At 41.8% G+C, this 27330-nt stretch overlaps 1 protein-coding gene across 3 annotated transcripts in view; it reads left to right on the forward strand.

The window, feature by feature from the left end:
* Positions 1–27330, forward strand: part of tnksa (tankyrase, TRF1-interacting ankyrin-related ADP-ribose polymerase a) — a 144351-nt gene that overhangs the window by 45994 nt on the left and 71027 nt on the right. For 2 of the 3 annotated variants that reach the window (XM_067983374.1, XM_067983376.1), the window contains exons 3-6: positions 3649–3744; positions 15577–15613; positions 24198–24273; positions 27090–27137. In XM_067983374.1, coding sequence (XP_067839475.1) covers positions 3649–3744; positions 15577–15613; positions 24198–24273; positions 27090–27137 — 257 coding nt within the window. The remainder of the gene's footprint in view (positions 1–3648; positions 3745–15576; positions 15614–24197; positions 24274–27089; positions 27138–27330) is intronic. The other variant, XM_067983375.1, reaches the window with a different exon arrangement.

Consider the following 27330-nt stretch of genomic DNA (forward strand, 5'->3'; position numbering starts at 1 on the left):
GTGTAAGCGTCAGGAGCCAGTTTGCATGTGTTGGTGTCTCAGAATCCTACACAGTCACCTGCATAAATGAGTTTATATGGTGAGGGACGGTAATAGTTCCAGCGAGTGCTTTTCTTTTTAACTTTTTATACTTATATCTTAAAGAACAAAGTTTCAAAACTTCTGGAGTTTATGCATAGAAGACTTGATTCAATACTGGTTATGACTCTCGATGGGAGAGATGACTAGTTTGTAGTATTATGTGACCACCTCCTTTGCATTTCTAAAGGATTTTATGTTTCACTGCAGATGCTGGTTTATCACTGCTACAGTTGGTGGAAATGCATATCCATTAATTATAGAGACAGCTGTCTACAAATAAGTGCAAGTGCAGTTTAGACTAGTAGACAAAGTTATGGTTGTATTTAGTGAATGGATTTATTCTAGTAAGTTGCCTCGTACCCTATTTAGTTAACCACTTTGTTTGCTGATGGAAATAAACAAGGTGGCACGATTTAACATTGGAGGCAGTGCATAGCATCAGAGAAGATAGTTAGCCTGCATCTCTGACAGCAAGATAAATGTTTGCCAGTGGACCACAGTTTTGGCTGTGGCAGGGTGAACAGTTGGCTCTTCACAGCTGCCTGGTAGAATTTGGAAGGCAACATTTCATTCTCTGTTCTATCCTCGACCATTCCCAGCCACTGAGCAAGAAAATGGCCTTGGCAAAAATGGCTGCTAGTGCCTTTAACATAGTAGACAAGGGTATGGTAGCCCAGTGGTTATACTGGACTAGCAATGCTGAGGTGGTGAATTCAGTAAATCTGCTAATTTATGGGCTAGCACTAGAATGATGACCATGAAACCTACCTGATCATTGTAAAAACCCAACTGGTTCACTAATGCCCTTAAGGGTAGGGAACCTGCCACCCCTACCCGGTCTGGCATACACGTGACCCTAGTCCCACAATATGTAGTTGACTTTAGTACCCTCAGGGTACCTAGGGATGGGCAATAAACACTGTCTTGCCGGTGTTACCCACATCTCAAGAACAATTTTTTTTTAATAAAAGAACACAGTTACAAACAATATTTGTGTAGTGTCTTTAAAAAAAACAATTTGTTTTAATAAAGGAGAGATGGCCTCGGGAGGGAGAGCAGTTCCTAGGAGGCTGAATGCTCTGTTACCAGTGGTGGCACAGAGGGAGGATGGGATCCACTGGAGACCATAGACAGAAGACCAATGGGTGCGGGAGGCCAAGTAAGTTAGAGGTAGGATGGAGCAAGGCCATGGAGAGATTTGAGGACTGGGATGAAGATATTAGATTTAATGCATTGGGGACAAGGAGCGAGTGTAGGTCCAAAGGATGGGAATGATGGATGAATGGGACTTCGTGATGGACAAGTTGGAGTTTATGGATTGTGAGCAAAAAAGGCCAGCATGGAAGGCATTGGAGTAATTGGAGTCTGCAGGTGAAAGAAGCATGGAGACATCTTTCAGCAGCTGAGGAGCTAAGGTAGGGGCAGAGATTGACAATATTGCAGGGGTGAAAATAAGTGGTCTGGGTAATGAAGAGAATATGGGATTTGAAACTCATCCTGGGGTTGAACAGCACACCATGGTCATGCACGGTCTTATTGAACTGCAGCAAGAGGCTAGAAGGGGGATGGAGTCGAATTTGTGGCAAGCATTAAAAATCATGGTTTTGGTCTTCCCGACGTTCAGCTGAAGGAAGTTGTAATTCATCCAGGAACAGTGATTTTAATGCCCCCCTTACCATTGCTTCCAAAGACACTTTTACCATTGGAGAGAGCCCTATAGTATAAATGATTCATTGTCATCGGAGGAACTTTCACTCGGTGGCTCCCATGGCAAAGTGCAGCAAAGGTTGATGTCTGCTTCTGGTGGCACTTCCATTGGGGCTGATGCTGACCATGACAAGGTGCTTTCTCAACCCAGCCGTACAAGAAAACATTTTGATTTTGCAGTTCCTGGCCTGTGCACATTTATCCCCCCTCTCTTCTCTTTCCCCCCCCCCCCCCCCCCACCTCCCAACATTGGGGAAGGTTCCACCATGAATGATTATTGTCAATGTGGCTTTTGAAAACCACTTTGTGGACAGTTCTGTCTGTTGCCTACTCTACAGTGTAATAAAACAAAACCTAAACAACAAATTCAGCATTAAAGCAGCTGGGTTCCATGATATAAGGGGGGCATAAAGCAACCTGGTAAATGAAAGTTGTGCATGAATTGTTTAAATTTTGATCCAATGCTTTTTAGACATTGACCTATAACGAAAATTAAATATTTCTATAGTGTAGAAAACTTGAGATTGGCATTCGAAGTGGTTCTACAATATAAATGCAACATTAGTACTACCTCAACAACAATGTGAGTTTTAAAAAGTGCTCATCAGTTTGGAAATCCATCTATCACTTCTGTTGAACTTATTTAGCCTGTCTGCAAAGAAAAATTCCTGTGTAGGCTGACGTATATTTTGTATTTCTGTCTGTTAGTGTTTAGCTGTAGTTTTTTTTTAAAAAGTCAGTTAAGATAGTGGATTGCATTAACAGAGGGGTAAAGTGCAAATCAAGAGTTTGTATTGTTGCTGTATAAGGTGTAGTTCAGATTCCAGTTGGGGTACTATGTATTAATACTTGGAAGGATATTTCCCTTGAAAGGCACAAATGATGAAAGCCGAAAGAAATTGAGTTTGTCCTCTTTGGACAAGAGAAATCCTGTCTGATCTCAGTGGAAATTTCAAAATTGTAAAGCATTTTGACACTGGATTAGTAATAATGGTGTCTTCTATGACATCTAGTCATCTGGCAATAGAATAACTGGTTAACTGCAATAATTTGTTCAACTTTGTAATTTTTATGATGTAGAATGTAAGTTGGGAAAAGTCAAACTTAGGTACTTATGTGGGGTGGATAGTAATGAATGTATGGAACACTAAAACAAATCCAACAACTTAAAGGAGTTTGTAATGTTAGGGTTTCCAGAATTTAATTTAAAAAATGAACATTTTTGATCTTCAAAACAAAACTGCATCCCAAAAACAACATCTATGCATCTAACATCTGTGAATGAGACTGAATCCTAAATTGAATGTTTTTGAACAGGGATTTAAGTCTTTAGGTGCCCATTCACTGCATTATTGTAATACTGACTATTGTTTATGCCAGTTACCATTTAACTAGATGACTGCAGGCTATAAGGATATTAGCCCATCCATTAAATTTTGTTGGAATGCTGCCAATGCGTTGCGAGGTTTGTTTTATGTAAGTAGTAAGCCGTGGAAGGATTTCAGCCTGTCCGTATTGTCGCATAAACGTAGGACAGCAGTTCTATGTTGGGTCGCTGAGTTAAAGGCAGAACATGGTAAAACTGAAAATGTTTCACGAGTGCTGGCAGGTGCATTTGCTGCTAGAACACTGCTTCTCAAAACTCGGACAATGCAGTATGTCCATGGATGTTTTATATCATCAAGGTCATATCCCATATGATCGTTCTTTGATTTGTTTCTCTGACTACAGTAAGCTTTTTGCTGCAGTGCAAATTTTGTGCAATGTATTATTATTCATTCACAATGCCTAGAAGAGCCGTACCAGTTAGCAGTGTTTGTGTCCCTGAGATGAGATACTGCTTCTGTTTTCCATGTACAGTTCTCCTGCAGCACGGAGCTGATCCCAACATTCGGAACACTGATGGAAAGACTGCTCAAGACTTGGCGGATCCTTCTGCAAAAGCTGTACTGACAGGTAAGACGAGTTTGATCTTGCCAACGTGCCTTTGCTGAGTTATTTTCCCTCGTTTTTTCTCCCATCCCCCCAAAAAGAGAGATCTTCCTGCTTTCATTATATTAATGTAAATTTTAAGCTGTTATCCTATTCTTAGTAACACATACAATCAATAGCAAACATGAATTACTGTGCTGTAATTGCTATGGATTGCTTCTTGTTAGAAAATTATAGCATTAGTGGGAAATGTCATTCATTATTCAATGCATTTTATTTTCATAAGGCAGAATATATCTTATTTTTTGCAGCTGATTGTCTTAAGACCTTCCCTTTTGAGCTAGTGATGTGTTTTTTCTATTAGTGTAGAGCTAATTAGCAATATAGAAACACGGCTAGGCCATTCAGCCCCTCAAGCATGTTCCACCATTTTATTCAATCATGGCTGATCTGTACCTCAACTCCATTTACCTACTTTTGATCCCTATCCCTTGATATTCTTACCTAATAAAAATTTGTCAATCTCAGTCTTGAAAATTTCAATTGACCCACCATCTTTAGCCTTTTGGTGGAGAGGGTTCCATTTTTTCACTACCTTTTGTGTGAAAAGGTCCTTCCTGATTTCACTCTTAAATGGCCTGGTTCCAATTTTAAGATTATGCCCCCTTGTTCTAGATACTCCCACCTGAGGAAATAGTTTCTCTGTATCTAACGTATCAAATGTCTTCATCGTTTTAAACACCTTGATTAGATCACCCCTCAACCGTCTGAAACTCAAGGGAATACCAGCCAAGTTTATTTAAGGTAATTGGCAAAAAAAGAGGCGAGATGAGAATTTTTTTTACGCAACAAGTTATGATGACCTGGAATGCACTGCCTGAAAGGGTGATGGAACCAAATTCAATAATAACTTTCAAAAGGGAATTGGATAAATACTTGAAGGGGGAAAATTTGCAGGGCCATGGGGAAAGGGTGTTAATTGTATCTTTTTTTTAAAAAAAGATATAATTAACAAAGGGCAGGGGAATGGGACTAATTAGAATCATAGAAGTTTACAACATGGAAACAGGCCCTTCGGCCCAACATGTCCATGTCGCCCAGTTTATACCACTACGCTAGTCCCAGTTGCCTGCATTTGGCCCATATCCCTCTATACCCATCTTACCCATGTAACTGTCCAAATGCTTTTTAAAAGACAAAATTGTACCCGTCTCTACTACTGCCTCTGGCAGCTCGTTCCAGACACTCACCACCCTTTGAGTGAAAAAATTGCCCCTCTGGACCCTTTTGTATCTCTCCCCTCTCACCTTAAATCTATGCACCCTCTTTCAAAGAGCAGGCATAGGCTCAGTGGGCCGAGTGGCCTCCACCTGTGCTGCATGATTCTATGAAGGTTACGCAACCTATCCTCATAATTTATCCCTTTTAAGTCCTGGTATTCTGGCGATTCCACGCCGTGCCACCCTCCAAGGCCAATATATCTTTTCTAGGGTTCAGTGCCCAAAACTGCCCAAAATTTAACTATGATAAATCTGAGATTCTTGCCTGGTTGGTTTTCTGCATTAATAAACTTATCATTGACTCGTATCAATCAGAAGGAATTAAAATTAAATTGGTGTTATTTTTGTATTTGTAATACTGCATTGATATTTAAATATCCTCCAAAAAATTCTTTGGCTTGGACTGTCCTGGTCAGACAGATAGGTAGAGTTGAACGGCTATAGGACTTTTTTCCATGCTAGCTGTTCTTTTCTTTCTCTTCTGTAATCTTGCTTCTCTCTTTTCTCGTTCTCCCCTCTTTTCCCATTCCTTTCTCGCTCCCCTCTCTTTTTCTCCCTCTCCTCTCCTCTCCTCTCTCGCCCCTGCTCTTTTCCTGCTTGTTTCCCTTCTCCCCCCCCCCCCCCCCCCCCCCCCAAAGAAATGCCTGGAGGCAGTGGTTCATTATATATTTTTCAAAACTGATAAATTCCGGTGCCTGTGTGTGTTCAGGCATTACTGGAATAGAAACATCCTGCCACATCAGCAGGTACCTGTCTCAGCTTTGAGCGCCCTGCGCCCCCTGCTGTTCTTGTACTGCTGAATGACTTGCTGTTTTGCTATGATTCTTGAGAATTAGCTGAGTGATGTAGTTGGATTAGCCAGCGATCCTCTAATCTACTTACAACTTTCACTATAGTGGGAAAAAAAGGTTGCTAACTACCATGTTTATTAGGAGAGTTAAGCTTGGATAAATCTTTCATCGACCATTGTGTTAAAATCCCTATTTAGTCTTGGTGTTTTCAGGCTATAGCATGCAATACATTTTTATAGCTTAACTTTCTTCCTGTTTAACAGTTCATCTTTGGCAGTGTTCTAATACTTGCAATTTACTGCTCTTGTGGCACCCTTACTTATTCCAGCTACTGGAATGCTGGCCTTTATATCTAGGGGACGAGAATTCAAGGGGGTTCGAAGTTATGCTACATCTATACAAAGCCCTGGTTAGCTCACACCTGGAGTACTGTGTTCGGTTCTGGGCACCGCACCTAAGGAAGGATATATTGGCCTTGGAGGGAGTGCAGCGTAGATTTACTAGAATGATACCTGGACTCTAAGGGTTAAATTACAAGGAGGGTTTACACAAACTAGGGTTGTATTCCCTGGAATTTAGAAGATTAAGGGGTGGTTTGATCAAAGTTTTCAAGCTATTAAGGGGAACCAGTAGGGTAGAAAGGGAGAAACTATTTCTGCTGGTTGGGGAGTCTAAGACTCGGGGACGTAGCCTAAAAAATAGAGCCTGGACTTTCAGGAGTGAAGTTAGGAAACACTTCTACACGCAAAGAGTGATTGAAGTTTGGAGCTCTCTTCTGCAAACGACAGTAGACGCTAGCTCAATTGTTAATTTTAAATCTGAGATTGATAGATTTTTGTTAACTAAAGGTATTAAGGGATATGGGCATACAGAGTTAGGTCACAGATCAGCCATGATCTCATTGAATGGCAGAACAGGCTTGAGGGGCTAAATGGCTTACTCCTGTTCATAAGTTCTTATTGTGCCACTTTTGACTATGAAGTGATGCTTAATAACCTAAAATGTTCACTGATGATTGAAGTGTTTAGTTCCATTTGCAATTCCTCAGATAATGAAGCAGTTCATACCCGTATGCAGCAAGACCTGGACAGCATCCAGGCTTGGGCTGATAAGAGGCAAGTAACATTTGTGCCACACAAGTGCCAGGCAATGACCATCTCCAACAAGAGAAAGTCTGACCACCTCCCCGTGACATTCAATGGCATTACCATCACCGAATCCCCTGCCATCAACATCCTAGGGATCGCCATTAACCTGAAACTGTTGTAGCTGCAACAACACTCAAGAAGCTTGACGCCATCCAGGATAAAGCAGCCCGCTAGATTGGCACCCCATCCACCACCCTAAACATTCACTCCCTTCACCACCGCACACCGTGGCTGCAGTGTGTACCATCCACAGGATGCACTGCAGCAACTCGCCAAGGCTGCTTTGACAGCACCTCCCAGACCTGCGACCTCTGCCACCTAGAAAGACAAGGGTAGCAGGCACATTGGAGCAACACCACCTGCACGTTCCCCTCCAAGTCACACACCATCCCGACATGGAAATATATCGCTGTTCCTTCATCGTCGCTGGGTCAAAATCCTGGAACTCCCTACCCAACAGCACTATGGGAGTACCTTCACCACACAGACTGCAGCGGTTCAAGAAGGCGGCTCGCCACCACCTTCTCAAGGGCTATTAGGGATGGGCAATAAATGCTGGCCTTGCCAGCGACGCCCACATCCCATGAACAAATTTTTTAAAAAGCTGCAAGGGTTCCAAGTAACCGTAGCTTTCAGTTTCAACCCAGTTCTTTCTGGATGTGTCTCCAGAAGAACAAAAATACTTGTAATTTGGCTCTCTGAGGTGGGAAACTGGATGTCCTGGTGCATTCGCAAGTGGGGATCAGTGTTGGAGAGATACTACTTTTCATACTTTTTCCTAAAAGTTATGCGTGGTACTCCTTTTCTTCCTGCTAAAAGGTGACTTTGAGGACTGCAATTTGTCTGAATTTTTCAAGGGAATTCATACAAAATAATTCATCTCTCTGGTATGTCTAATGTTGCAGAATCTTTCTGCATGGAAAAAAGCAGAAGTCTAACCAGGGTAAGTCTGAACTGATCTTATGTTCCTCTTCCACAATTAACCGCTGAGATCTAACCAGAAAGACTTTTCTTAGCAATCAGCTGCTGCTTCCATATTTTCAGTGAATAAACATACTTTGAAAACTTAGTGCCTTGAAGAAAACTCAAAACTCTGCAAACTAATTGCTGAGGGGGCCACTGTGGATTGCTCCAGCATGCGCTACACATCACACTTGATGCTGTAGCTTTCATCCACACCTCACTGCTTGACTTGTGACAGTATATTGAGCAATTTGCTGATATTGGGTCGACTGTCCCATCACCAGAGATGGGAGCACTGACCCTTTGGAGCTTGTGTAATCAGTACGTCCCTTTTGTTTGGAATTTTCATGCCGTGGTGAATATTTCTCTTAAAGCTCAGCATCAAAGCTCACTCCCGCAACTGAGCCCTCACAACTTACTGATGTTATACTCGTACTGTCTGATAAATTAGCATTTTCCAGGGTTGACCAATACACCACTACTGTAATTTGCTTACTCGAAATGACATGAGCGCTCTCGTGCCCTCTGATTCTTTGGATATTGGAAGAATAAACGCTGTCAGATTGTGTGGCTTTGCCTGTGATCTATGAAATAGGTTTATTGAAAATAAAATTAAATGGTAGAAAATATTCAATGCAGCAGTTTCCATGGAATTACATTTAACTTAGAACCCCTCAGGGCACAAAAATAGTCAGTGACAATTTCGCTAATAACACAGAATTTGGATCAGGAGCTGTGTACAAAATTGATATTTGAAGTCGGACCCCTCACAGAACCTTTGCATGCTCACCTCCACACAGGTTGCAGTACAGCAGAATAGGAATGCCCAGTGAACTGGCAAAAAAGCTGCCTAATGTATTTCGTGCTTGGAGCTGTCAGACAACACCATCAGAAGAACCTAGGTGATTTGTCTGCTGCAACAACTCTGGCAGTTATCTTTGGCTAGTCTTGTAGCCTCTATAAACAACTTCCCAGTTTCCTGAGTGAACGGTACTTGCATATTTTAACCCCTGAGCTTTCAGAGCTGTTTGTTTTTAATAGTTGGGACAAGCCAGATCTTGCATCAAGTGATTAAGATGCGTAAAGCTGCCTTTAAACATCAGCCTGGCATATGAATCCATTTCAACACAGACGTATGAACTCTACAGTAATCAATTTAAAGTGATACTCTCACAAGCCTTAATAATAGTAGAAACATATTAGAAATATTTCTATGACATTAAATAGGACAGATTTCTGATGTGTCACACGTAACACTGATCTCTTCGAGATTAACCTCAATGCATCCTCGAGCATAATAAAAACCTGCATCTCTGAAGCTGGTCAGCAGCTGTTTGTTAGGCTTGTCAGATCTTGCCTGCCTCGATTGCTCAAAATCTTGAGAAACCTGGTAAAGTTATTTCATAACTAGTGAAGCACCTTATACTGGTGATTTGTGGGTTTGTAGACTGTTCTTGAGACTATTCTTCTGACAACCCTTGTACAGGCCTAATGCCATTGTTGGCATCTGAACCACTTCTGGAAGCCAACTCAGCCTCCAAAAAAAAGAGCATTTCCAAACAGCAGACAGGCAGCACAATTTAGGGTACAGAATATGAGGAGGTGAGGTTCATTGTGCTGTGAAGCATGTATTGGTTGATATTAGTCACCGATCCATTGTATTGACTACTCAATAGCCGTGCTGGTCTTGGTCTATCTAACATGTGAAAATCAAATTTGTTCATGTGGTTTCTTAAAATAACACATGCTGTAATATAATTATAGGCTAAGCAGTAGCTTTCTGTTGCTAAACAGAGTGGGTGTTATTTTTATAAAAGATACTAGTTTCTGAGCTTGAGCACGCATTCTCGTTCTGTCCTTTTCTGTAAGCCGAGAAGCTATTACGACTATAACAGACCCTGCAGCCCATTTATTCCGACCCTGTACCCACTCATTCTGTTATTGGAGGACGCAGGACCCTGTGCAGTTTTTCCTGTTGGTGAGAAGGTGCATCCCTAGCTCTTGGTCCTTGCCATAACTGTGGACTAAGCGTTTATTGATATTTGCCAATGTGAACATCAATAGGGCTGCCTGGGTATCTTTCCTGATGGACCACCAACTGCGATGACTTCCTTCAAACCACTAGCCACCATCATGCAAGAACAATGGTTCTGTGAGTTCCCCCCACCCCCCTCCTTGTTTGACCAAGATGTTCATATTGGTGTGTTTAATTGTCGAATACCCTCGAATTAAACACACCAATATGAGCAACTGGGCTCAGTTCATAACTGCATGCAGAACATTATATGAATAGTTCTGTGTCGTGTGCAAACTGAGGGTACTCCTGCAGAATTATTTTAATAAAGGCTTTATGTAAGTTAATCCCCTAGCCTTTCATTAGTGAAGGGAAACAAGACTGGCTGTTATGTTGGTGCCACTTTGGTTAAAAGAACTTGTGATCTTGCTTACGACATGACATTTAGGAACATCACATGTACCAGTTGAAAAGTTGCTTAAAGGGACAAAACATCTATCTTAATTTCCTGGTTGCAGAACTGGCTTTCCGAGATGGGGAATTACCTGATTTTGAAGAATGACCTGTATCTAGCAGTGAAGAGTAGCTCCTTTTTTAAATAAAAGTAGAAATGTGTGTCTCTAAGTAAATTTTCTCTGTTTCCCCCCTCAAATGACATCACTGCAAGACAGCTTGCTTTCTTTCATCACACAAACCATTAATAGAACTGTATTTGGAAATGTTTTATAAAATATACACGCAGGCCTCTCATGGAGTTGCTCATGATGAATAGGAGGATGAAATATGGCTAGAAGTATGTGTGGCGCTTACAGGAAGTGCTCACTATGCATGGGGCTTTTAATGTATTGCTGGTGGATCTCCCGTGGCATTGCTTGTTGTGACCCAGAGGATGCACTTTTATAACAACAAGGGTGTTTGGGTCATGTAGGAGATAACATCAGGGCCCCTAACTCGGTTAATAAGGTACTGATTTTTATTAGATGGTATTCTAGGATTTTTAGTGATGCTTTGGATTGAATTCCACAACTCTGCCCGTCATTCTATGAAAGCCACATACCTATCTTGCAGGTGACTTTAATTAGAATATTTTTTATCCCTTACTAGTTTTAAAGCTGAGACTATACAACAAGATGGTATGCAGAATGTACCAGTTAGAATTAGATGTCTGATATTTAGAAGGACTAGTTAGGGGGAGTGGGGGTTTTACCTGTGCTGGGGACAGTCCTGAGCTTTGGGTACCATTAGGGAATGGTCCTAGGTGTTGGCAGAACTGGGGTTGGGGTGGAGTTTGAGCGCACTACGATGGGGCTGCAGGTGTTTGCCAGCATAGAGGGAGTAATGTGCATCACTGTGTAGAGGGAACCTGGGGTTTGCCAGAGTTGTGGCTTGGCGAAAAAGACTGAATTTGGGGTTTGGCCCAATAGTGGATTCCTGGTATCTGTCAGCAGTGAGCGCATGGGTGTGATAACACTGGGAAGAGATGTCCCTTGCTTGGCAGCACTGGTATGTAACTTTCTAACAGATCTCTGAAAGCTTACATTTGGTATTTGTGATTGGTTGGTTCTTTTGGTTCTTGGAAGTGTACCTCTGTGTCTCTCCCTCTGTCTGTCTTTTTATCTATCTTGCAGATGACTTTAATTAAAATATTTAGCATTTGTAACTTAAAGCACAGGTGATAATTGGAGGTGATTTGCTTTCAAAATTCAATTGATTTTCTTTTTAAAAGAGAACATAAATTAAGAGGAAGATGCTGTTTAACTGTCAGCTTACTACGCTCTCAGATGCCAACTAAAGCTACCACAGAAGTGTAATCAACAAAGTCTGTCATGTGTTTTCTCTTTTCTCACTCATGCATCCATACACACACACCTGAATGAAGATGTTGAAATTTGCTTTCCTTCAAATAATTTTGAGAAATAATTAAATGGATTTTGTTGGAGACAGAGAAGCATTCTATCATTTGGCTAGTTTAAATGCTGATGATGAATCCTGGGAAATTGTGAACACTGCACATGCGAAGACTGCAGGACTTGCTTTCAGCTAACGGTGGACAAAAATATCAAATCCAAGCTTTTGGGAGATGCTGAGACCTTCAAGTAAAAACTGGAATAAAGGTGTTAAAGAACATAAAAATAATTCAGTTGATAAACTCAGTCATGCTTATGAAATATGTAATTTTTTATTTATTTAAAACCTTTTTTGGAAACTTTTACTGAGAAAAAAATGGTAGACACAATTTTTTGAGAAAGCATTCAGTGATTTGATTAGTTCATCAACAAACTGTGTCGGTTTGATCAGCACCTCATCCACTAGTCTAAACAGCCACCAACTCCATCGCCAGCGTTCCGTGGCTGCAGTGTGCTATCTACAGATGCACCAACAACTCAGCAAGGCTTCATCAGCAGCATCTCTCAAACCCGCCTGCTTGCTTTTGTGTAGGCCTTATCTTTTAGCTTGATTCTTACCTCATTCGTTATCTGTGATTGCTTAACTACATAAGTGGGTAATGTACTGGTTTTGTATCGTAGCAAATGTTTCTTTGAATACTTCCCGCTATTTGTAGGGTCACCCATTAACAGTTCAGCCCAGTTTGCTGTGGCCAATTTATTTCCCGTCCATGTGAAGTTTGCCTTACTTCTCCCTCTTAAATCTTGTATTACATTCAATCATATTATTGTCACTATTTGCAAGATGCTCCTGTACTATCAGATTGTTAACTAATTTTGCTTTGTTACTCATCATTAAATCCAGTATGGTCTGTTCCCTTGTTGGTTCTAACACATATAATCTGGAAAACTATCCCAAATACATTCTTGAAATTCAGTGCCATTACTACTTGAGCTGTTCTGGTTGTTCCAGTCTATGTGAAAATTAAAATCTCCCAGTATAATCGCTTTGTTTTTGCTACATGTTTCCCTGATCTCTATATTTATACATCCCACCCCACTACATCACTACTGTCAGGAGGGCTATGGACAACTCCTACCAGAGTCTTGCATCCTTAACTCTACATAAGAGTGTTTCCACTGCCCGATCACTGTTGCTGAAGTCCCTTCTTTCTACTGTGGTAATTGTGTCTTTTATCAACAATGCTACTCCGCTCCTTTCCCAAAGATTGCAGTGATAAGGTAGGATAAGACCATGGAGGGATTTGTAGACAAGGACAAAGATTTAAAATTGAACATGCTGGGGACAGGGAGCCACTGTAGGTTAGTGAAAGCCAGGGTGATGGATGATTGGGAGTTACTGCAGCATAAAATATGTGCAACAGAGTTTTGGACAAATTGGAGTTTGTGGAGGATAGCTGGCACACCAACCAGGAGAGAATTAGCGTATTTGATCCGGAGGTGGCTGAGGCATGTATAAGGGTTTCAGTGCTGGGGGGCTGAGGTAGGGACAGAGACCAGCATTGTTGTAAAGGTTGAAGTAAGCAAGGTTATTTTCTTCGATAATATTCCAGATATCCCTCTACCCTAGATGTTTTTCATCTGCTTTTTATGCTTTCACTAGCCTGCTGAAGACTTCACTCTTATTCACCCTATCAAACTGAAGGAAAAGAAAGATTTCTCTAGTGCAATTTTGTGGTCCATGACATAGTTGGTGGATGGGTATGATGTTTGGTTAACCTCGGATTTATGAATGGATTTCTAAAAGAGATGATCACCCTGCTTTTTTGCCTCTGCAAGGAGAGTCAATGGATAGGAAGTGGTGTAAGAGTTGGGATACACTTACTGGATGAGGGGGCCTTGATGGGCCTGATGGTCTTTTCTTGCTCTTTTTCCATGTTCATATGTCAAATTATTCAGGCAGTTGACAGAAAAGTTAATTGCATTCAGTTAGTGTTTGTGTGCATGTGAGGTAAGCAGGCACAAAAAAGCCGCAGTGTTCATGCTGCTGTTTGATTTTTACTATTTTAGTGCATGTTTTTGAAATTGGACCACAGCAATGTATTTACTTTTGCACTTCTGATCTGTGTGAGGGTGACAGGCTGCTGTCGGGTTGACTAACTGGTTTAAGTCGAGGAAAGAGCTCTAATCTCAGTAGAGTCATATTGCCATATCTTACATGGGGTTATTTTAGGAAGCTCTTAAAATGTGAGAAGCCGTAGATGAGAAATTATTTGCTTGTTTTAAGAATGTCGTTTTTTGTACACTGAGTTGTTTTGGCATGAATTCAAATATTAAAATCTAGATCATTCGACATTGTTGAGTTTAGAGTTTGAATGACATTAAATGCAAAATCTATGGAGTTCTTACTATAGGGTAAGAGAACTGATTGAATTTCAAAAGGATAACACCAAAATAAGAGATGTGGTATATTTTTATAAAACAATTTTAAAAAATTTTAATTAACATGCTTTTTATGATTTTCCATATGAAGTTAATTTCTTCCACTGCAAAGAATCAACTGCGTTTTGATACAGTAGCACTGCGTAAGTTCTATTTAAAAGCATATCTTCCTAGTTTTTAATTTCTTAAACTGACTCACTAAATTTAAAAAAATCTATCTTCAATATATTTCTTTTACACCTAAGGCAATTACCATGACAGTTTTTGACAAAGCCAAACCTCAAGCAATAAAGCCAGTGTCACCACGGTTACCATCTTAATTCTAGTATTCTGTGTATAGAAAGTACCACCACTTCTGCTAGGATATCAGCCTCTGCGTGAGTGTATGTAAACGTGTGAGAGCACATGCTAAGCAGTGATAGATATCAATCCCCATTTCATGAGCCTTTTATTGCATGAGCACAAGCTTGAAGTGATGTCGCTTTAATTGAGGATGTAAACTTGCTCCCTTTCCCTATTGTGCTGTATCTTGCCTTCCATTGCTGTTCTAACCGGGAATACCTGTTTCCTAAAATAAACTCGGCAAGTTTTAGAGGAATTATTGTGCCAAGTACCTCTATTGCCATAGAAACATTAGTCTTTATTTCAGCCGGAACTGCTATTGTCTCTGTAATTATCCAGTGTTACACTTGGTTAATCTACTGCTGGTGACTGTGGGAGAAACAATCTTAGGAAAAACTGCCTGTTTATCCCAGGAGGCTTTAGACACCACTTTGATCTGTATTTTTAGCACATAGCATAAGCCACAAAAATTACTGTGTAGGTTTTGCTGGTCTTTGGCGTATATTTTATATGCTGCCTTTTTTCCATTGTGTTTGCAAACTCAATCTTCGAGTTTTAATGACATAATAAATTTAGACATTGTTTCCTCAACTGCAATATAATTTAACAGCTGTGTTTTTGAGTAGGTAGCTTTAGCATGTTGGAATAAATCTAAGGTGTATATCATAGGAATTTACATGAGAGCAGGAACATGCCATGTACAATTTGTGCAGTAAATGGTGAAAATAATTGTCAGTGTTAACGTGTCTGCAATCACAAACGTTTGCAGTCAAAAGCAGGTGGTGGCAATGAAATGGGGAAGCCTGGCACTTAATGCTGTCATCAGAGTAACTGTGTTTGAAGGCAGTAAGTGTGCAGCGATTGGTTGTTTGAAGGGCTCTGTATGATTTGTAACTAGTCTCCAAGGCAGCAGTGATGCTTCTCTCTTCAGCTCTTAGCGTCATTGCTTCACTACCCAGAAGGGTGTGGACTTTCAGTATATTTTTTGTGTTTATAGCACTAATATTATGATTTTTTGCAATCACGCAGGTGAATACAAGAAGGACGAACTCCTTGAAGCAGCGAGGTAAGTGGTATCTGCACAAAATGCCATTAAAGATTCTGAAAATGTGCTTTACTTTGCTTGACTAGTAAAATATAATGAATAGAATGTGATGTTTTTCAGACTACTGGAGGAAGTGTTTTCCCTTCCCCCAGTTTTTAAGCATCTAAACAAAAAATATAATGTTTACATAAGCTGCATGTTTTTTGTGAGGGATCACATCAAGTGAGCTGTTTACACCCCTTTCTGTTCATTAATTCACATCTCGTGGTGTTTTAATAGACCAGCTGAGGCCTAATTTAGAGCCATTTCCTTTGAGATGCATCTTTATGAATATTTTTTTCTGCCAGTTCTCTCCTCCTCCTGAAGGGGTTGGCTTTTTGCTACTGTACAATTCCACAGGTACTAATTCCCTGTTAACAACTCTCCTGTATATGTAAGTCCTGTGAGTATTAGCAGGCTATTCAACTGTGGATATGTGGGGGGTGGGGGGGGGGGGGTGCGGCGAGGCATCACAGTCAATCCTCACCCAATTTCCACATGTGTTGCAATTGGATAGTCATTAGATGTGGGAACCCTGGCTGATTTTATTTCCTTTGCAAACATGGTGGTACTGAGCCAATTTCACACACCCCTCCCCCTCCAACTGCTGATTGTCTGAGACCATTTAACTCAGCATTGCCTAGAAATTGTATCTGGGATCATCCTAGTTTGCATGGTTCAGTTACTCACCGAATAAATTTGCTAAGCCATTAGAACAGACTCTAGGAAGTGTTGTCAATATATTGCGGTTGAAGGCTGAGTTTAGTCATTAGTGTGTGGGGTTCATCTACTGTCAAAGGTTTTCTTAGACATACCTTTTAAAAGAATTTATGCCTGTGTTTATGATTAGTATTTAGATCTGTAACTGTAGTGACTGACAGCAACTGTTGGTGCTCACCGGCCTAATTATAATGTTAACACTGTCAAGCTGTTCAAATAATATACATTTCAAGTGCCAGGTGCTGAGGGAATTCTTGGTTTGTGTTATTTTATGTAAAGAAAATCAAGCAAAATCGAAAAAAAACTATAGAGGTACAAACAAACTGTAATGGTATCCGACTGTAACTTTCCAGAGTAACCCTGTGTCCATTTGAGACTCTGCCAATACTGCTACCTTTAGCCAACTGTTCAGTGTTGTAGCCCAGGACAACTGACTCTGGTTCTTTTTCCCCTGCCCCGTGGAGAGGCACCTGCCCTCTTGCCCCACGATAGTAGGGTTGAGATCAAAGCTCACCATATTAAGAATTATGGACATGAACCTATATCTCACTCACTGCATGGCATGGTAGGTTGGAATTGTAATGCATTGTGCTGCCACTGTTTCAACCTCTGCTTTTAAGTTTGGAATTTGCAAGTTATAATTTGTTATAATGGGTTTTGGTATTTTCATTCTATTTACTTTTCCTAGGAATTCAAATACTTTTGGTACAAAATGTTCTCTCTTCCCGTGGACTACCGAGGTTAAAACTCCCTCATTACAGTTATTGCAGAATATATTTTGGCTGTAACAAGGCAAAGGCATTAAGGATATGGGGATTGTGGTTGTGGATTGGCATGTTCATCACTGGGATACAAGTTAGAATCCAACCCAGAATGTTAGGATAAGTACCTTGTATAAATATGTTAGGGATGTAGTCAATATTGGAGGGGTGTAGTTAATACAATACAATGGAAGAATGCGTTAAAATGCAAGAAGACATTAACAAACTTGCAAAATGGGCATGTAATTGGCAAATGAATTTCAATATAGATAAGTGTGGAGTGGTACATTTTGGTAGAAAGAATAAGGATGCCACATACTGCTTGGATAAGAAGAATCTAAATGGGGTAGAGGAGCAAAAGGATCTCGGGGTACAGATACACAAATTACTAAAAGTAGCGACGCAAGTTAATAAGGCCATAAAAAAGGCAAATCAAGCACTGGGGTTCATTTCTAGAGGGATAGAATTGAAAAGCAGAGAAGTTATGTTAAACTTGTATAGAACCTTGGTTAGACCACACTTGGAGTACTGTGCACAGTTCTGGTTTCCGTATTATAAAAAGGATATAGAGGCATTGGAGAAGATGCAAAACACATCCACAAGGATGATACCAGAACTGAGAGGACATACTTATCAGGAAAGATTAAACAAGCTGGGACTCTGAAGGGAATTGGGGGTTACGGGGAGCGGGCAGGAAAGTGGACATGAATTTAGATTTGAGGTTAGGATCAGATCAGCCATGATCTTATTAAATGGCGGAGCAGGCTCGAAGGGTCGATTGGCCTACTCCTGCTCCTATTTCTTATGTTATGTTCTTATGTTCTTTTTCTCTAGAAGGGTGACCTGATAGAGGTCTTTAAGGTAATGAAAGGATTTCATAGGGTAGACGTAGAGAAAACCCACTAATTTCACCGGGCGCGGAGGCCACACACCCGAAACCCAACCCGCCGGAAACCCGCAGACCTGCTAAAATCAGGCCCAATGTGTCTGCACTAGCTGTGAAGGTCCTATGTGGATTGAGTTTGGGTTACCAGGCCTTAGTTCACTCTGGATCTGCATCCATAGCAAAACTGCCTCTAGTTGATCATTAACTTGATTAATTCACTCAAGCCATATCAGTCTGATGTGAGAAATGCAGACATGCAAAATGGCATTCCTTCTCTCCAGAAGAGACATACATCTTAGAGTATATTGTTGGGGTAGAGTGAAGGTAGCTCTTCTCTGCATCTGGCCCAGGCTATTGACACTTGACTCTTTAATGCTTGAACTTGATACTGATTGCTGAAAGTTAGAAGGAGGGAAATATGACATTTAAAATTTTGGCTGCTGAATGCTGGGGTATTAACATACTGACACACAAAAGCAGTGTTTCTGATAAGAAACACCAAAATTAAAGGGTATGCAGAGTGAGGAGAGTGGGTTTAGACTACCTGGCTCGTGGAGAAGAGCATCATTGTAGACTTGATGGGCTGTTTGTGTTCCATAGCATCCGATGATTCTAGGCCTTCAGAGAACAGTCTGTAACTGGTAGTATTTATGCATAACAACCCGTAGCTACTGTTTACTATTAATCCAGATCAACAAATATTTATTAAAATGTGTCCCACTTGTATTACAATTGGGTTTCAGTATGAAATAAATGAAGCTGCTATAACTGGAACTGTATCAGGCTTGGAGCCCCATAGCAAGCTTTCTCCAAATATTGTCTTATGAGGAAAGATTGAACTGATTGGGTCTATACTCATTGGAATTTAGAAGAATGAGAGGAGATCTTATTGAAACATACAAGATTCTGAGGGGACTCGATAGGGTAGATGCTGAGAGGATGTTACCCCTCATGGGGGAATCTAAAACTAGGGGGCGTAGTCTCACAATAAGGGGTCGCCCATTTAAGACGGAAATGAGGAGGAATTTCTTCTCCCAGAGGGTCGTGAATCTTTGGAATTCTTTACCCCAAAAAGCTGTGGAGGCTGAGTCATTGAATACATTCAAGACTGAGTTAGACAAATTTTTGATCAGCAAGGGAGTCAAAGGATATGGGGAAAGGGCGGGAAAGTGGAGTTGAGATAAAAATCAGATCAGCCATGATCTCATTAAATGGCGGAGCAGGCTTGAGGGGCCGAATGGCCTACTCCTGCTCCTATCTCTTATAGTCTATATAATTCGTCACCTGGATATGATTATCCTATTTCTGATCCTCTCTTTGGATGAGAAGATGATTTGAGTAGTTCAGTACGGACATCAACATTGCATCAACTGAAGGGGGTCAGAACTGTGGAAGGTAGCTCTTCATTGCACGTGATAAAAGCTGCTAATGTTTGAGCAGTTCAGTCTGTCAGAATAGACTATTCTAAACTTGCATGCATTTTTAGTTGTTGCGCCCAATGTTTTAATAGTGCACTCTTTGTAAAAAGGGGCACTTGTTAGAAATTGACGATTATTTTGTGGTAAATGCCACTTATTGGTCCCAGCTGGAAAAGCAGCAGGAAGCTTATCATTGATCTTCTCGCGTAAGCTGCACTGTTTTATCCAGTTAAATTCCAGCAGCGCGCGCACACAGTTGGGGGCTGCTCAGCCGTGGCTTTGCCAAGCTGTACATAAGTTCACTCGACTTAGACAAGTGGGATTTATCGCTATGGGGAGAGTGTGTTCCCTCCATATTGGGAAAACAGAAACCCTACAGGTGGATATATATATTGCTCAGTTGCTTTGGTTCGAGACTGTTAAACATGGTGGAGGGTTTCTGACCTTCAAAAAAAGGCCTTTTTACAGGTCATAGCAATATTTTAGTTTGGGAGTAGGAGCTAATACATTTGTCTTCTCACTCTGAAGGTGAGGAATAGGAAAATATCTGGCCCAGAGCTTAGGGCTTAGGCAGCTGAAGGCACGGCCGCCAATGGTGGAGTGATGGAAATCGGGGCTGTGCAAGAGGCCAGAATTGGAGGAGCGCAGAGATCAGAGGGTTGTAGGGCTGGAGGAGGTCACAGAGATAGGGAGGGCCGAGGCCACGGAGGGATTTGAACATAAGGATGAGAATTTTAAAATCGAGGCGTTGCCGGACCGGGAGCCAGTGTAGGTCAGTGAGCACATGAGTGATGGGTGAACGGGACCTGGTGTGAGTTAGGATACAGGCAGCAGAGTTTTGGGTGAGCTTAAGATTAGAGAGGATGGAAAGTGGGAGGCCGGCCAGGAGAGCATTGGAATTGTCGAGTCTGGAGGTAACAGGCATGAATGAGGGCTTCAGCAGAAGATGAGTTGAGGCGGGGCGGAGACGGGCAATATTACGGAGGTGGAAGTAGGCGGTCTTGGTGATGGAGATGATATGGGGTCGGAAGCTCTTTGTGTCAAATAGGACGTCGAGGTTGCGAACAGTCTGGTTCAACTTCAAACAGCAGTGAGGGAGGGGAATGGAGTCGGTGGCTGGAGAACAGAGTTTGTGGCGGGGACCGCAGACAATAGCTTCGGCCTTCCCAATATTTAATTGGAGGAAATTTCTGCTCACCCAATACTGAATGCTAGACAAGAAGCGTGACAAATCAGAGGCAGTGACGGGGTCGACTGAGGTGGTGGTAAATCCAGTATAATTAAAAGCTGCCTTCTGTTTGGGTTCAAACAGGCCACAAGTGAGAACTCATTGCATCAACTGATCTTGCTTCTTGCTGTCCACAATTAATATTTCAGACGGCAACGGCATCCAAATAATCCCAATTCCTATACATGTTCCATTTATAATTTCATTTAATCTGTGGACTGCTGGCAGCCATCTTCCTGGGTCAGTTGGCTTCAATTTCCCTAATGTCCTTTAGGGAAGGAAACCTGCCGTCCTTACCCGGTCTGGCCGATATGTGACTCCAGGCCCACAGCAATGTGGTTGATTCTTAATTGCCCTCTGAAATGGCCCAGCAAGCCACTCAGTTGTAAAATCTCGCTTGAAAAAAGTCACAATAAGAATAAAACCGGACGGACCACCCGGCATCGGACCACTAGGCACCGGACATGACAAAGGCAAACCAAGCCCAGCTGACCCTGCAAAGTCCTCCTCACTAACATCTGGGGACTTGTGCCAAAATTGGGAGAGCTGTCCCACAGACTAGTCAAGTAACAGCCTGACACAGCCATACTCACAGAATCATACCTTTCAGCCAATGTCCCAGACTCTTCCATCACCAATTACCGCCCCAGCAGTCTACTCTCGATCATCAGCAAAGTGATGGAAGGTGTCGTCGACAGTGCTATCAAGCGACACTTACTCACCAATAACCTGATCACCGATGCTCAGTTTGGGTTCCCCCAGGACCACTCGGCTCCAGACCTCATTACAGCCTTGGTCCAAACATGGACAAAAGAGCTGAATTCCAGAGGTGAGGGGTGAGTGACTGCCCTTGACATCAAGACAGCATTTGACCGAGTGTGGCACCAAGGAGCCCTAGTAAAATTGAAGTCAATGGGAATCGGGGAAAACTCTTCAGTGGTTGGAGTCATACCTAGCACAAAGGAAGACGGTAGTGGTTGTTGATGGCCAATCATCTCAGCCCCAGGACATTGCTGCAGGAGTTCCTCAACGCAGTGTCTTAGGCCCAACCATCTTCAGCTGCTTCATCAATGACCTTCCCTCCATCATAAGGTCAGAAATGGGGATGTTCGCTGATGATTGCAGTGTTCAGTTCCATTCGCAACCCCTCAAATAATGAAGCAGTCCGAGCCCGCATGCAGCAAGACCTGGACAACATCCAGGCTTGGGCTGATAAGTGGGAAGTAACATTCGCACCAGACAAGTGCCAAGCAATGACCATCTCCAACAAGAGAGAGTCTAACCACCTCCCCTTGACATTCAACGGCATTACCATCGCTGAATCCCCCACCATCAACATCCTGGGGGTCACCATTGACCAGAAACCTAACTGGACCAGCCATATAAATACTGTGGCTACAGCAGCAGGCCAGAGGCTGGGTATTCTGCGGCGAGTGACTCACCTCCTGACTCCTCAAAGCCTTTCCACCATCTACAATGCACAAGTCAGGAGTGTGATGGAATACTCTCCACTTGCCTCGGTGAGTGCAGCTCCAACAACACTCAAGAAGCTCGACACCATCCAGGACAAAGCAGCCGGCTTGATTGGCACCCCATCCACCACCCTAAACATTCACTCCCTTCACCACCGGTGCACAGTGGCTGCAGTGTGTACCATCCATAAGATGCACTGCAGCAACTCGCCAAGGCTTCTTCGACAGCACCTCCCAAACCCGCGACCTCTACCACCTAGAAGGACAAGAGCAGCCGGTACATGGGAACAACACCACCTGCACGTTGCCCTCCAAGTCACACACCATCCCGACTTGGAAATATATCGCGGTTCCTTCATCGTCACTGGGTCAAAATCCTGGAACTCCCTTCCTAACAGCACTGTGGGAGAACCTTCACCACACGGACTGCAGTGGTTCAAGAAGGCGGCTCACCACCACCTTTTCGAGGGCAGTTGGGGCTGGGCAATAAATGCTGGCCTTGCCAGCGACGCCCACGTCCCATGAACGAATATTTTTTTTAAAAAATTTTAGCTTGGGCGCTGATACTAAAGCTATTTGAATGTGAAAAGTTTTATTGCTGTAAATAGTTAATTTATAATTAATTTTAATTATTAATTTTTAAGCTACAAAAATAAATGCTAATAAAATGAAAATTAATTTTATTCAGCAAATCTGAAAGCAGAGTATCAGAAATCTTGAGCCTGGAGAACGCTGCTTGCATTTTGGTTTCAGGTTTTAACACACACGGAAAAGGAAACTTGAATTGTGATTTTTGAAGCTCTGGTACTCATTCTTCCCCTAAGGGTCATTGTGACAAGTGGTAACTTTGCTGTGGGCCATGCATTTTAATTAATAGATCATAGATAAGTCTTAATTTTTCTATGGGTTCTAATCTTCCTGGAGTATCGAGGAAATCTTGGGATTGGGTTCACACATTGCCCTTTCCGTCTGGGAACATGGACTTGAGCCCAGACGAAGAATTCTCCTCTCTGCGAGGGCCCTGTGTGAATTAAGTTTGGGGAATATCATTGCAGTTTTAGTGGGTGGGAGTCCAAAAATGACATACTATATAACTTGGCACTAAATTAACCACCTTACTCAAAGCCACAAAGATGGTTAGTATGTTGCAATAAAATATTCACACTGGTGTCGGAGAGATTGTTGCTTTGAAGTTGGGAGTTGAGGCACTTTGTTGGAGTGGGGTAGAAGGGGCTTTACTATGTATCCAGCTTATCCTGTTCCTGACCTGGGAGTGCTAGATTCTGACAGTGTCAAATGTAGAAAAATGTTTCATATCCCAGCACTGACACCCCATTGCTTAATAAATACAAAAAAAACACTCATTAAATGAGTGGACACCAAAGTTTATTTTTAAATGTTCCTAATTAAAACCCAGGACTCAAATGTGGCCTCATGTTACGGGAGCTGTGTGTTTGTTCTTATGCAGGTCATTTTTGTATCTTGGGCATCTGGTTACTGGATGAGTAACATTCTCTCTTTTCCCTGACTCCTAGTCCCCCTTCCCATATTCGCTTTCGATGTGTCCTCCCCTTCCATGCTGCTGAATCCTTGTTGTGTTCTACATTTGTGACAGGGAAAATAGACTCGATTCAAATTGCTGGTGAGATTAGCCCTATCTTCCAGAGGCATTGTAATACTATTGCTGAAAAAGCAGGAGCGAGCAGCAATAATTAACATGGAGGCAATTGTGAAGCCAGGTTGGAGAACAGGTGTACACATCAAGGCACACGTTGGTCACTGTTTCAGATGTTTTTCACAGTCCACTTACATTTGAATGTGTTGTGTAACTTCATGTACAGTGTTTTAAAATGGATTCACAAAGACCAAACATAATGAATAACAACTGCTCTTTTTTCTATAATGTATCACTGCAGCTACTAGGGCCAGGTTCAGAGATAAGCTTCTAAATTTAATTCCTTTTTCACTGCCTTTAATTGTAAGATCCTTCATTGTTCAAAACATAATTTCTTTAGTCGCTAAATCTCTGATGCATTCTAATAGTTTTTTTCTTCACTAAATGTAAATGTTTTCCTCTCCAGGAGCGGTAATGAAGAGAAGCTCATGGCATTGCTTACTCCGTTAAATGTAAACTGTCATGCCAGTGATGGAAGAAAGGTATGAATATGTATAGGGTTTTCTACCTTAATTACCTAAGGCAGAGGTGTACATGAACAAAACCTTGAAGAGCCAAACCTTGGTTGACTGGAAAGATGTTGGGTCTATTTCATTTTAGTGTTCAGACCTGTAACAGCATGTACCAGTAAATTGTCAGATTACTTAAGATGTTTAGTGTCGCGCTCTCTCTCACTCTCTCTCTCTCACTCACACACACACACACACACACACAGGAAAGTGGGATATTTAAATGAAAGTTTGTGTTGTCACTAGGATTTCACTAAAGCATGCAAGTATTATGTTCACTTGAACTGTGGGAAAACAAGCTGCAGTTTGCATGTTGTGGTGTATAAACACAAGTGAAATACTGGTGCTTGTAGGCCTGTCGCCGATAGTGGCAGTGGTGGGCGCAATTTGAGGTGATGAATCAAGAGTATCTCAAGACATGTATTGCGCAGTGTTAAAATGTATTAGCTTAAATTTGATGATTTTTCCTATAGTGTATCAGTATCAAATGTATTAAATGAGCCTAGTGACAACACCAATAGTGATATTTTTGTTCGTCTGCCAGTAATACATTTAAATCTTGTATTAGCAGGGGTGTCAAAATCAATTTAGATGGTGGGCCTGATCTGACATCCTGGCAGTTGGCATGGGCCACGTTCAGCATAAGCTATTTGGGCACAGTGAGGTAGAAATTGGTATACATTGCGCCCATTTTACACCCCAAAAACGGGCGCAATGTATGCCAATTCCTGGACGCACGGTCCTGCACTTAATCTGTGCCAGCTACATGGTTGCACCATGTTGGTCCTCACTTTTTAGGTATCCCTGGCGGCCGCATGAAATCAGCGTTGGGACAGTTTAAATATGCAAAGAAGGGTCCTGCGCCTGTTTCAGGACACCTGCAAAATGCATGAAAAACCAGGTGGCATGTGCGCCGTGCAAGATCCGACTGGTTTTTCAAATTCTACAGCGGCCTAAACAGCAGTCCTTAAAGGCCCCACTGGAGGCCTCTGAAGAAATAGTAGGGAAAGTTTTTTTTACTTCCCCTTCTGTGGAACGTGGAGGAGCAGGAGTCGGCTTCTGGCATCCCATACTCCACCCTCCTGCATCTCACTCCTCCATGTAAAATCAGGGCTGTAGCTCCCTGGGTGCAGTCAAAATCTTCAGTCTCCATCACCTTGATCCCCATTCGCCCACCAGTGGAAACAGTCTTGCTATTTGCCCACAGTAAGGTCCTCAGATTTCACTCACCCCTTTACTGGCTGTTCCTCTCTGTGCTGCGTGTGCTCCCAGCTCTGCAGAAAATGCTGGGCACCCCTCCCCAATCCCAATCCTGTCTTCCTGGTCACCCTTGAGCAGATGCAGGCTCTCTGTGCCAGCAGGGGATGATGTCACCAGGGGGTGGGCGGGGCGCAGTTTAAAACATGCAGTACTCCTGGGCTGTGAGAAGCCATGCCCAGGAGATTCAGCAACCCTAAGTGCAGCGCACCGTAGGCCGGATGAAACTGTTCTGCAAGCCGTACATTTGGCAACCCTGTATTAGACCAGTATTAAACTTGGTATAATTCATAAGCCACTTATTTCTGGAAAGTGGATTGCTCCAGTAACGCACATGGTCTGTTCTTGACCTTGTTATTGCTGAGCTTGGGTAGATTTGAATGTTCTTCATTTGTTTAGTATATTGGCATATCTGTCACAAGGTGGAAAGCCTGGTTAGATGGAGTGCATTTCAGTAGAAGTGGTTTCCGCCTGTGGCAGAATGAGATGAGGAAGAACAATCAACCGGGCAACTTATCCCATCTCTCTGTGCCCTGTTTTCCAAAAAGTGGCATTGACATTAGCTGTGAAATCCATGGCCCAGTGGTTTTACCTGAGGAGGTCAATTATGGAGTAGGAAGGCATATAAGATAAAATTATCATAAACGCAGTTGTGGATCCTTTATGAAAATTTAATGGCTCCCCTCAAATAGAGATGGTGGCATGCACTAAATTTAGTAAGTTATGTTTATGTTGCCAACCTGACTAGATGCAAGTAACACATTATTTTAATATAAGCATTTCAGAAACTAACTCTAAAATCTCTGCTTTAACAAAACCTGAACTATTTTTGCACATGATACATATGAAGTATTTTTTGGCATAAACCTTCATTACCGGTTTATCTTTCACTGATATTTAAAGTACTTGAATATTCTACGTTAATTCTGTTACAAAATCGAAATTTGCTAATTATAGTAGATTGACCGTTATATCAAATCAGAATTTTTTCCTATGTTCTCATACAGCTATTGGTCAGCTGGCTAGCTTGTCTGACTTACTCGTTTCACGTGTTAAGTGCCTGCTGCATTTACTGTACAATACTTAGGGTACAGTATTTTTCACCTGTATGTCATGGACACAGCAGAAATTGCACTGTCCAAATTTCCTGCCAAGATTGGAGAAATAGTTCATAAATTATACATTGAAAGTTAACACAATAAACAGTAGAAAGGCAAATCAGACATATTTTGCACTATTGCTTTTTGTTTCGATGGATAGTACCCAGTTTTCTCTGGATCAAACATGGTGTAAAGTTAAGATATTCTGTTAAGTTTTGCACCTCTGTGTAGTCACCAGGTATTTGCATGCCTTAGGTTAAATGGCCACAATGACTCAAATAACAATGTTTTCTTAATGAACTACTTGAGTGTTAAGAATGTTATACATAGTTTATTATCACTAATGTTTTTGGGCAAAACCCAAGCTCAAACTGGTATATAGTGATTACTTTTACTAAATAAGCATTTTTTTTTTCATTTTTGACATTGCAGACTGCAGAACCTCACCCCATCAGTCTACGATGTAGAAATGGAAATATGGTACACTTCTTATGCACTATGGTTATTTACTGGTACTGCAGTGTCAAATCAACGGTCTGTGACTTGTTCAAAAATTTTATATCCATAATTTAATGGATGTGGGATATATAAGTAAATGGCTGATTATATGTACAGTTTAAATATTGCAGCTCACAGTGTTGCCAGTCCATGTATTCCTACCCTTTTGTTTCCC

Source organism: Heptranchias perlo, chromosome 4 (assembly GCF_035084215.1).
Source record: "Heptranchias perlo isolate sHepPer1 chromosome 4, sHepPer1.hap1, whole genome shotgun sequence".
NCBI lineage: Eukaryota > Metazoa > Chordata > Chondrichthyes > Hexanchiformes > Hexanchidae > Heptranchias > Heptranchias perlo.